The sequence below is a fragment of the Empidonax traillii genome, unplaced genomic scaffold (assembly GCF_003031625.1).
Source record: "Empidonax traillii isolate 1590-97213 ecotype Southwest subspecies unplaced genomic scaffold, ASM303162v1 scaffold2:size4533513, whole genome shotgun sequence".
In the NCBI taxonomy this organism is placed as follows: domain Eukaryota; kingdom Metazoa; phylum Chordata; class Aves; order Passeriformes; family Tyrannidae; genus Empidonax; species Empidonax traillii.
In genome coordinates, this window is record NW_020955195.1 from 3,496,516 (window position 1) to 3,508,718 (window position 12,203).

The window sequence follows — 12,203 nt, forward strand, 5'->3', positions numbered from 1 at the left end:
ACGAAGTAACTTAAAAAGCATCCTGAAGAGCAATCTTAACTATTTGCCGCTTAAACATGCAATCATTATATACTGCTTCAGAGATAAATACTATTTCTTCCTTGCTTGGATTCCTTTTTTTTTTTTTCCCTTACTATTGCTGATACCTCCAACTATCATCTCTATCTATTATCAATGGGGAGAGGAATAAAGAAGTAAACTTTATTAGACACTTTTGGCCTGGTGGGAAAGTGGTATCATTCCACAAAAATACCACAGACATATCAGCTTGTGCTGTGATTTCACTAGGGTGTACACAAAGACTTTCAAAAATCACAAGGAACTACAATACCATTGTAGTAACTGGCAGAAAAATGGTTTGGACTGGCAATGACAGGACACATTTTAGGAATTCTCTACTCTGAAAGTGTCATCTTGCAGACTGTGAATAGGTGTCCTAGCTACTTATGGCCATAGCTTATGTGACATTTTATATAATAAGAATATTTAACTTCCCAAATATTGGTTAGCATTTTCTCAATACTTCTGTCACCATCCCATGAAGAATATTAAAAGGCAGAATGGTAAAAGTTGGAAAAAGACAAGAGTTCAACCTCTGGCTCTACTCGTGAAGAAAGGCAAATTTTATTTCAGTATCTTCTACTGATATCTTTCCATAGCAGTTACCAGGAAAAAGAAGGAGGGTGTCCTAAACACAATCTCTGAAACAGTGCACTAACTTTATCCTATGCCACCCCATAGCTTGTGTCCTGCATTACAAGAAAATCAGGAAATTTATGAAAGAGAGATGTGAGAAAGATTGTCAAGCTTGGTATGTTATTTTTCAAACAGCTCAGCATGTACCAGAAGATTTATTTATTTATTTATTCATTTATTTATTTACTTATTAAGACTGATAATTTTTAAAGGTCAATTTTCCACGTGAGGCAGGAGGGACACACATCCCTCAGGGCAGGGGGAAGCTTTCTGAAGAGGGCAAGCAAATGATACCAAACAGCTGATACCAAACAAATGATAGCAAACAGCTCCTCGGAGTTCAAGTTACCGGTCATGATTTTTCATGTGTTCAGTCCACTGTCTCAGAACAAGGATACAGAGAGACGCCTGACTGTTAACAGCCTCAGCTTTCTCCATCTATCACAGAAGTAATAACACAATTGCACAGTTGCCACTGATTATATATAAGGGACCAGCTGCAAGAGATGCTTCAAGGTACTTAGCAGAAAGGATTTAAAATTTATTTAAATAGATTTCGAGGGAAGAGTAAAATAGGACTTCATCTAGAAAAGTAACTGAACTTCCAAAACCAAAACAAACAGATTCTGCAACCAAAGATATTATTTTTTTTTCCCCCGGGGATGGGATGGAGGGTCTGTTACTGATCTCCAGTGACACTGCTCTCCAGACTGTATGGACCTTACTTAGGTGACTTACAATTCCACCCATAACTAGGTCTTAACTAGTAAGTAACAGTAGTAGTAAATCTTATCAGCAGTGTGCTAAACATCAGAATCTAGCAGTGTATTAGTGCACAGTGAACTGGTCATATCTATTATCTCCATGTTAGCAAGGCTTCATACTCAACCATCACTTCAAAGCATTCCTACAGAAATTATATTCTAATTTCTTTCAGAAAAGTCATTTAGCCAGAATATACACTCCTTAAACTATTGCAGACCGTGTTTCTTACTAATACTAGAAATTCAGAGCAAAGCTCAATTTACAGCTAGCTACACCATGGGTACACACTTTTAGATAGCACACAAAAAAGCAAAGGGCAGGTAGGTACTCATTTAGGCTGACTCCCTTACAAACATTATTCATAACAACTATCCCTTCACTTTGCAGTAAACTACTACACACAAACTGCAGCACTTCAGATAACATTAAGGCTAAATGTGACTTTAAAATTATCTTTTTGCATTAACTTAGCATCGCAAGATGTGACAGTCCTCCAATATGACTGGAAATCTAAAAAAAAAAAAAAAAAAAAAATCACCTTGTAATCACAGGCAGAAATGCAGCTTAGTTTTCTTCTGGAAAAACTTGACCACAACAAAAGAATACTAAAAACCCCATTGTGTACTGCTGCAGCTAAGGAAAATCACAGTTCCTTTATTTGGTCATGCCCTTCTCTATGCATGCAGGTGTCCATGCACAGCGTCTTGATATGTGTTTGCAGGTATCTGTGTGCTTCAGAAGAATTAGTTCATAAAGGTTGGATTTGCTGTTTCTTCAGTTAGTCCTCACTGACTTGAGAGGATACCACCCAAAGCAGAACTCCAGCACAAGAACTCATGTCCCCTGCAGACACAAGACCAAGATTCAGTGTTTTTACATCAGAATAAGACTCCTGTCAAGACAACTCAAACAAAAGTTGCATTGGTGCAAAGACACAGATTCTAGACTGGTTTCCTTCCTCTCCCCCACCACTATTTCCTCAGCAGGGCCCTGCAAATGCAGCTAGAGCAAGGCATTCTGACTGACCCACATGCAGTCAACTGTTTCAACATCCAAGCAGAGATCCGGTTTGTAACTATATTGAAAGTAAACCTTCAGGTATGCAACAGCTTAGGAAAGAGCGCTTCCAGGCTTAAGCAAGCAGCAAGGATCAGTGCCTGCAGCAAGGCAACAGGATGGTGTCTCGGAAAGTTGCTGTTGTCATGAATTACGTGTATACATTTCTAGACCCTTCTAGCAACACACAGACAGGAGCAGCAGGGTCTCCACCGTGCACTGACTGGTGCAGTGCTTCTCAGAAACCTGCATTTAGCTTGTCACACATGACCACTTCCAGGAGAAGTTGCGTCTGTCCCGCCTCCAAATTACTGAGTCGTTATGAGGAGAGAAGTTTCACAGCACAAACAGCTGGAAGCCACTTCATAGGATAAAAAGAGACAGATCTTTGAAACACAGGACAGGAGTAATTACGTATTACTACAACCTCTTGTCTCCCATAATGTACCATAATGGCCTGAATCTCCATATGTTCAGATTTAATTCATCACCACCTTCACAGTAAAGTTGCACCATGTGCAGCAAGATTAACAAGTTTCCTACAAACTTTAGAGTCCGCACTTCGTCACAGGAACACTTATCATACTGCATCAGGTACAGTAAACCCTGATGCAAACCCACAGCAAGTGACTGTGGCATGAGAAGGATTGGTTAACATTTTGCACGATTACTATGCACTGTGAAAACTTTCTGTCCAAGACTTTTTCTGCTGATACAGGTCGTGCCAAATGTTGAAAAAAGGTGAATTCCTGACAGATTTCACTGCCTACCTCTGCTGGACTACATGCAGCCACTGCACACAGTACTGATCAAAAGAAGCAACCAATTAGTGTCAAAACAGACCGAGAACTCTTCAGAAGTCATTCTTACTGTAAAACTTCAAACAAAACACCGGAAAAATGGAAGTGGTTTTCCACAAATCAAATATGTGAACGGATATGTCATACTCCAGTTTGCCTACTTGCTAAACATAGACACTTGGAGTATCAAGTAAGGAAAGAGCAAAATTATCCAGCAGCAGCTACAGCTGCACATATGAATAAACAAAAATGTAACGCATCGCTTTTTCTTTTTTAACTTGCACTCCAGAAGCAGGACACATAAAATGTGTTCAAGAATGACTTATGAGGAATGAAGAATTAGATGGGTTTGTTTTTTTCTTGCATATTAATCTTAGATATAGAAAACTTTTCTCTAAGAAGCTGGTAGATTCAAATAGCCAAGACTCTGGTAATGGCAGCCAAGACATTATTTTTGGCACAACTAGTAATTCAGACATAGCACACATCTGTGCTTCAGACCTCATGAAAAAAATGCCATACAGTACTTTGGAAAGCATCAATGAGCTATATAACTGATTAAAAATCAGTAGCCAAATAAAATTCCACTTTAAGAGCTGCAAACAGCAGAATGCCTCAGGGCTTAACCCGGGGAGATCACTCCTTTGTCAAAGGTGAGACAGACACAGTCAATCAGATATTTAAATGAACAAAGGATGCCTCATGACTATTCCTTCAGTAAAGACATAAATACAAACCAAGACAATGGAGAACTGTGGTAAGATCAGCAGTGACTACTGACATGCAGTGAAGAGTCCAAATCTGTAGAGATATTTAGATCTTGGAAGACCATCAAAGGCTCATGACAGAAATCATCACTATCACCACCGGAATCACTCCTCTCCATGCTCGGGACTTACCACCCCCAAACACCTGTGCTCCTCAAAGTGTGCAAAGTACCTGTGTTTTGGGAATTGCTCTCTCAGCATGCCAAACGGGCTTGACCTGGAGTCACAGTGAAAGCTGTAAGAACCACTCACTGACCACCCGGACCTACCTGGAGACCATATGATACTGACAGACTTCACTACCTGTTCTATGCTGTAGCCCAAACCACCCATGTTCCTTAGCAATGCCATCATCTGAGGCAGTCCTAGCAGAGTATTTTCCTTCCACTCATAGCAAGATGGGAGCCCCACCCTCTGCCCAAGGAAGGGGTGAAGACTTCCCTTACCAAAAACATTCCTCCTCCTACTCCCCAAGACAGAAGAGATCTGATAACAATTCAAATAAATGAAAGTCACAGATAAATCAAACTATTTTGCTGTAGCACCTAAATAAGAAGGCACTTCACATCTAAACCCAAGACACTGGTTCAAGCTCATTCAAAAGCCACTGCTGAGCAGCAAGCGAGGTGTGCACAGAGAAAAAGCATCCACACCCCCCCCCCGAAACAGACAGAGGGAGAGACCACGGAATCTCCAGAGCAGAGATTACACCTGGGGCAAAGAAACAAAGAGGGGTGTTTATTTGTCACGGGTTCACATCTGGAATGCAAAACCAGATCAGAAGGGCATCAGGGTAGCCTGCAAATCAAGTCATGAAGCAAGAATCTTCGCAAGGACTAGTGAGTAGTGTGAGCAAATACAACAATGCATGGCACTTTTGAAGGGTGAAGAAAAATGTTAAAAAGTGCTAAGATTAGGGTGAACATAAACTGTTTTGCTTGAGATTTTAAATTCTTTTTTGTTTGGGTTTTTTTGGGTTTTGTTTGTGAGGATTTTTTTTTTTTTTTTTATTACAGTGACACACACAACCTGCTTGCAGTTACTGAAAAGAAGCTACGTGGATGGAAATCATATAAACAGACTGGAACATTTTTACCCAGCATCTATCTTTCAGCATCTCACAGTGACCAAAGTTTTAGGCACAAAACCAAAACCTAAAAGAAAAAGGCATTTAGCCACAAACAGAAGAAAAAAGGCAGACAAAATAGAGAAGCCATACTTAAATATTTAGGAACACTGCAGAGCCAGAAGTCTGAGCACTGATACATTTTAGAAGACAAGGACAATCAAGCATGACAGCTGCAGCAAGTAAGCACTCCTGAGTCTTTTTATATTAGTTTAAACTGTTAGGTGCTTAGGCTTTCCACTCAAGTATCTGCTATAGATAAAGCAACTTTCAGCAGAATCAGTAGGAAAAAACAACCAACCACCCCAACACTACTCTCAGATTTTTGTCATGTCAGTGTTAGATCCTCTGCCTTAGCCTAAATACCAGATAAAAGACGGCATTTATGAAGGCAACCTGTCACTCTAAAGAACACATTTTCTAGTTTTGGCAACCCTACTACCAGAACAGTAGCCTCTGTCAGGGAGCTGGAGCTGCAGGCCTCACTAGTAGCCTCTCATCAGCCATCAGGGTAACAGGGTAGGCCTGTCAGCACTTCTATCACCTAGCAGATGCCACTTAGAAGACAGAGCAGGCTATCAAAGAAGTTACCACACGAGGTATCTGGGAGACTGGGTGTGAGACTGCTCTTGCAGAATGTTCAAACGGGAGCAAGGTAATGTGGGGTGGTTTCCAGCTTCAACACCATGATGCTGAGAAGGGGGACCTCTTCATAACCCTCCTAAAATATAGCCCATTACAGCCCTGCCCGTGACTTGGAACTGCAGTGATTTCTTGTGTCTTATGCATCCCCCATGGCTGCTTGCATATTGCTAATTTATTATGACCAGAAATGATAAGTACAGAACAAGTACTGCATAGCCGCATTTATCACTGTCCCGTGTTCTACCACAAGAGCTTTACCTCGCCCTGCACTCATCTACAAGGACCAAAAGAGCTGTGTTGACCCATGTAAATTTTATGATTTTTTTCCAAGATTCCTTAAAAAAAATCCACACCTTGCTACATCTACAGTAGAGCATCTCACATCTCCCAGGCAGCATTACCTCTTTCACTAGGGAAAGTATGGTAAGAATTGGGGGAAAGAAAAATCTTTTTCAGTTTCTCCAGTCTTGCAGCATCTTTGCAGATGGAGGGTTTTAGTTTACCACAAAGTAAAAACTGTATTTTTCACCCAGTTATTATGTAACAGGAAGTGCTACAGATTGTATTCTGTATGGTTCAGAATGCCCTCATGAAGTCTTTAAACCTGTGCTAAGATAAAAATATTGTTCTATCTGCCCTTCAGTAACTCTAACAGCAGAAGGTACTGTTAACAGGCATCACTTCAACCACCGAAAAAGGCTCTGGTGATATGATTAAACAGTTATACAATGATTAATATGGCTTCTACCTAATTTGCATATGCATTAAGAAAAGAAATATCCTCAGAGCATCTCAGCTACAATAACACAATTACTATGCATTGTCATGGCATTTCACACGTGTGCCAGGAACGAGTATGCACTAAAAGGAAAAGCTCATACACTTGATCGCTGCAGCTCGAATTTCTGAACAGATAGCACTCACGTATCCCCAGTAAAAGCATGAAAAAATGTGAGTCTATCCCGTTCTTCTTGAATTTCAAATCATCAAGTGTAGCCTTCGGAAGAAGTTAAGAGATGTTTACCAGCTCCTGAGTGGCTTTAACGGATCTGAGCAATTGCTGTACGGGTAAAGATGTCTATGCCCCCTTGGCTCCTCACACAATTCCCCATTTTCACCAGCTGGCACAGACACATATCCCCACGTAAGATTTGCCTCTGAGTTAAAGCAGAGAGTTTTTTTAGCACAGTTTCAACGAGGGGAGAGGGCCCCGCGCTGCAGCTGGATCTGCTCAGGAGAAGCCCTGCCCTCCCCCGGCGGCAGGGCCAGCCCGCGGCCTCTGCACCGAGGGGCTTCTGGTGGGGTGACCGTCACACTCCGACAGACCCTTCCCACTGCACCACGCCTGTACAAGGCTCGGCAGCGCTGCGGTAGCGGCTATGCTCAAAATACAAAGGTGCAGCAGAAGCAAGGAAGGCAGTGGTACCGAGCAAGGGACCTAAAGCTTTCAAAAACTTATTGAGGATTATGTCTAATCAGAGGAAACAGTTCCTTTGCTATACTCTCCTACTAGTAAATTCTTGACAAAGAAATAAATCACACCAATTCTTCCCAACCAGAAAAAAACGTTTCACATTCTAGTGCTCTTTCTGTCCTAGAGTATTGCAGAAAGTTTCTTTAGAACAAAGTAGACCAAGAAGCAAGATACACAGATTTCTACTGAAAAATAAATCTAATTCTCCATAATATTTCTGTGATTTATTCAAACAGAATACAATGGAATTATCACCTTTACAGCTAACCCACCCCAAACCTGAGCCCTTTTCTGTATAGCACTGAATGGTTACTATACTGATTAAAGAGCAAACACTACTGGAATGTACACAGTGAAGGAAAAAAAAAAAAGTAAAGCTCTTTTTGCCAAAGTAACCATTTTCTCTACTAACATGTTATCTAGAAAAATAAGGTCTAGGCAACGTCCAAAAGTGTTCAAGTTTCAATAAATAACTATCAATGCCCCAAGTTTGCACTGGCACAAGAAATATGGAGCGTACAGTTTAGAAAAGTATTTTCATATGACTGAGTCAGCAATGCATTTCATCCTGCTCAAGATTTACAACAAAAATCATTTCCCTCCAGGGTTCGATTTTAAAATCAAAGCCATGTAAGTGCAAGAGCACCCACACAGCTGTCTTAACTCTCAATGGCAAATTAAAGCTCTAGAGAAAGACAGTACTTTAAAAAAAGTTCTTTATCAATACCAAGAAAATATACATAGCCATATTATGTTTTAAATATATATATACACACGCACATCTTTTCAAAAGGTATGATTCTGGCTATTTTTTTTTTTTTAAGTTTGAAAAGCTTATCCATTGCTATACAGTTCAGTAAGGTGTATTAGGAAACACACGTTTTATATCCCCCATGAAAATAAAGTTGAATCTTTCTGTAAACAGTAATTTTCTTATTTTCCGAAATCTCTACAGACCTCAAGTACTTCACTGAAAAATAACCACCTGCCCCAGAACCACCCACGGAGACCCTTCGCTGCTGAACGCGACATCGACAGATCTCGGGAAACTCTTAGCAACACCCGGCTCCCGCAAAACGCCTTCTCCGGGCGAAAATAAATAATAATAATTAATAATAATATTAAAAATAATAATAGCAGAAGGGCGGCGGCGGGCGCGCACCTTGGCCCCGCGGAGCCCCCCGGGCGGAACGGGGCCGGGGCCGGCGGGGTGTCCCTCCTCAGCAGGCGCTGGTCTCCGGCGCGGCGGCGGCGGCAGCCTCGGGGGGAGCCTCCCTGGGCTGGGCGGCGGCATGGGGAGGAGGATGCCCGGCGGCGTTGATGTGGCAGCCCGAGGAGAGGTGGCTGCGGACGCGGCCCTGCAGCTGGGTGACCTGGGCGCGGAGCAGGTTGGCGGTGGCGGCCAGCTCGGCGTTCTGCCCCTTGAGCGCCTTCACCTTCTCCTCCAGCCGGGCGATGCGCTCCAGCTTCCGCCGGCGGCACTTGGAGGCGGCGATGCGGTTCCGCAGCCGCTTGCGCTCTGCCTTCAGCCGCTCCTGGCTCTCCGCGTCCAGCGGCGACAGCGACGGCGGCGTCGGCGCGCTGCTACCGCCCTCCCCGCCCGCCGACGGCGGCACCTCGGGCACCGTCTGCGGCTCCTCCAGGGACCGCGCCGGCGGCAGCCGCCCGCTCCCCAGACCCGCCGCGCCGAAGGCCAGGCCCGGCGGCGGCGGCGGCGGGGCGGAGGCGGCGGAGTAGGCGCTGCCCGAGGGGCTCAGCGGACCCGCGGGGTTGAAGCCGCTCAAGTTGGTGTAGACGGCCGGAGGGTCAGCGGCAGCAGCGGCGGGGGCTCCCGGCGGCCCCGGGCGGGCGGTGCAGCAGGGTCCCGGTGCGGAGAGCGGCGGCGGCGGCGCCGCCAGGAGCTGGTTCTGCTTGTGCAGGTCGGCCAGGGCCTTGACGAAGCCGTCGGCGAAACCCTCCTGCTCCTGCGTCACCGGCTGCCGGTAGAGGAACGGCCCCGCCGCCGCCGCCCCGCCGCTCCCAGCCCCGGGCGCCGCTGGCCCCGGGCTGCCCGCGCCCAGCCCCGCGCCCCCCTGGATCAGCAGCTGCTCCAGGTCGGCGGCCGGCGGCAGCTTCAGTAGTGGCAGCTCCGCAGCAGACCCCAGCGCGGCCTCCGGGCCGCCGCGGGCCGCCGCCGCCGCCGCCCCGCCGCCGCTGCCCGGCTCGGTGGAGCCCGCGGTGGGCGGCGGGGCGGCGGCGGGCGGCGGCGGCAGCAGGCGCAGAGCGGCCGCGCTACCGCGGGCGCCGGCGGGCGGGCGAAGGGTGAAGGGCCCCGGGAGCGGCGCGGGGGCGGCGGCCGACAGGTCTCGCTTCTTCCCGGCGCCCAGCAGCAGCTTCTGCCCCGCCGCCGCCGCATCGGCTCCGGGTCCGCCGGCGGTACCGAAACCCGGCAGCGGCACGAAGTCGGGCAGCAGCTCCAGTCCTTCCTCGGGGTAAAACGGCGCCTCCATCTTCACGGCGGATCGCCCGCTACGCCCGCCGCTCATGCTGCCGCCCTCGCCGGCCGGCGGCTTCGGCGCGGGGCGGGCCGGGCTGGGCGGCTGCTCCGCGGGGCCGGCCGCCCTCGGCTGGCAGCGGGGACTGAGCCGCCTCCCGGCGCCGCCGGACCGCGCCACGCCCCGGGTCCGCTGCCCGCCCCGTCGCCGCCTCCTGCTGCCTCCGCCGGTACCCTCCTTGCTCCTTCCCCCGCCCGCCGGGCTTGCGCGGAACGCCTTCCCGGTGGGGTGTCCGCGGGGAGCCCGCGCTGCTCCTCCCCCTCGGAGACTCGCCCCGCCGCTGCGGTGCGGGAGGGGAGGCGCCGCCGGGGCCTTCGTGCGGGCAGAGGGGTTTCTCGGGGCATCGCTCCAGCCGGGGCGCGGATCCTGAGGGAGGAGAGCGAGCGAGGGCCACGCGTGGCCGCGGCTGTGGGCAGGTGCTCGTGAGCTGGGACTGTGATGGATGGGCACGGGATAGTGCAGGTGTCGAGGGTTAACGATTCCCGACAACGCAAGCGCAAGCGTCGGAGTCCACCGGGCAAACACTTGGCCGTCAGGAAGCATGCTGGCTTGTCAAACCAAAAGTCCCTTGGCAGAACAGGATGGATTTGATGGAGTTTTCCTCTGAAAAAATTAGTCAAGAGAAAGGGTTTGAAACAGCCTAGACATGTTTCCAACATTTTCAACCTCACTGAAATGTAAAAAAAGCCGTTTTCAGTTTGGAGGTGGTATTTATTATCTCTACTCAAGACAATTGCCTATTCCCCTTTCCAAGTCCCTGAAATTCTTATGGGGTGAGGAAATTTCCTTGCACCCAGTCTTTTAGAAATCCCTTTTGCTTTAGGATACCAAAGTGATTCTCACAGAGCTACTGAAAGCTCTCATTTAAGTCTTCAAAGCCGTCTTGCTGACTGGGGTCTCGGTGGCTCATCTACACATTCACCAGATCTCCTCATCTCTAGTGGAACCCCCAGCATCCCCTCAGTTAGGCATCACTCTTCTGCAATCTACTCATGCTTTCTCTCCAGGCATTTCCTCCCTACACGTTGTGCAAGTGCCTCTTCCCCCAGGATCTAGTGAAGCTCCTGAGCTCTGCTGTACCTCCACTGTGCCTGGGCTGGCTCCAAAAGTGGGGCAGGAGGCAGAGACGTTGCTATCAAGTCTGGAAGGACTTTGCCTCAGAATCCCACTTGATATCCGTAGCAGAACTGGAGTGTAGATGCGCCAACCAAGGCCTGGATGACCTTTACTCAAGTACTTTGGGGGCCCCAGTTACACACCCTGCCCACAGGGCAGGAGCTCCATTTCATCTCAGTCGAGCACCTCCAGTCCCTGCCCAGTTATGTCACAGGAGTTCCTCTCTCCAGCCCCATCTCCTGAGTGAACCTTGGACCTGTGTTTCCAGTTCTGTTCCTGGCACCATCTCCTGCTGCTCCTGCCTGAACTGCCTCACAGTGATAGTGGACCTCGTATATGTGGTTCACCACGTCGCCTTGTCTGGGTGCGTCCGTGGGCCCAGTCACTGGTGTCTGCCCTGCCCTGCCCTGCTGCAGGACCCTGCCCAGGTTGGTGAGCCTGGGCATTGGCTTTGGCCACCCCAAGCTCATCTTGCCTTGGGCAAAATGAGCTTTACAAAGCCTGGCTCCGCTGGTGGCAGAGTCAGTTGCTGCCCACTAAACTGGCAGCAGCAGGACTCCAGGGAGAAGAAAGCCATCAGGCAAAAGTCAGAAACAGAGGCATTTGCATGGATGGGGAGAAGCAAGCATGTTTTTCTTGGTGAGGAAGGTGGTGCTAGAAAGAGCTTGTTTTTGTTTCCTTGTCTCTTGGCTGACCCAGCAGCAGAGGAGCGGAGCTAGCAGTGCTCAGCTAGCACTGAGTACTGAAAACAGCTCATGTGAGTGGCTTTGTGGAAGTATTGAGGCTGCTTGCTCTACCAGCTTTGCTGTCATATTCCTGGGTGAGCAAATGGCAGCGATCGATGCCTTCCCTCAGCCAGGCAAAGAGGCAGACAAGCCACAGCCTCCAAGCTCAAGCCAGTACACCTTCTCCTCTTTCCCTTACAGAGCAAGTGCAGAGGGGGAAAGTAGTCTGAGGAGAAAATGACACCATCTGGGTGGTGTCAGATAAAAAGCTGTGGACATTCACTTGGGTCTGGGGTTATTATCAGAGAATTTCCAGATAAGATGTAACCCATACTTGGGTGACGCTAAATGGAGGTTCCTTTGTCGGTTCTGTATGAAAACTCTCTGTCACTTATGTAGCATGGTCTTGGTCCCTGATCTAATGCAGAGTTGGAAAGTGAGACTACAGAATGATAACACGTCGAAGCTGCTTGAAATACACTTACTTGTAACAACGGAT

At 47.9% G+C, this 12,203-nt stretch overlaps 1 protein-coding gene across 1 annotated transcript; it reads right to left on the reverse strand.

Moving 5' to 3' along the window:
* Window positions 1-1,030: 1,030 nt before the first annotated feature.
* LOC114067923 (transcription factor jun-D-like) lies at window positions 1,031-10,406 on the reverse strand. The gene is made up of 2 exons (XM_027903737.1): window positions 8,492-10,406; window positions 1,031-2,304 (listed from the first exon to the last, which is right to left on the reverse strand). Exon 1 carries the CDS (start codon window positions 10,404-10,406, stop codon window positions 8,550-8,552), a length of 1,857 nt encoding a protein of 618 aa, XP_027759538.1. The 3' UTR covers window positions 1,031-2,304; window positions 8,492-8,549.
* Window positions 10,407-12,203: the final 1,797 nt, after the last annotated feature.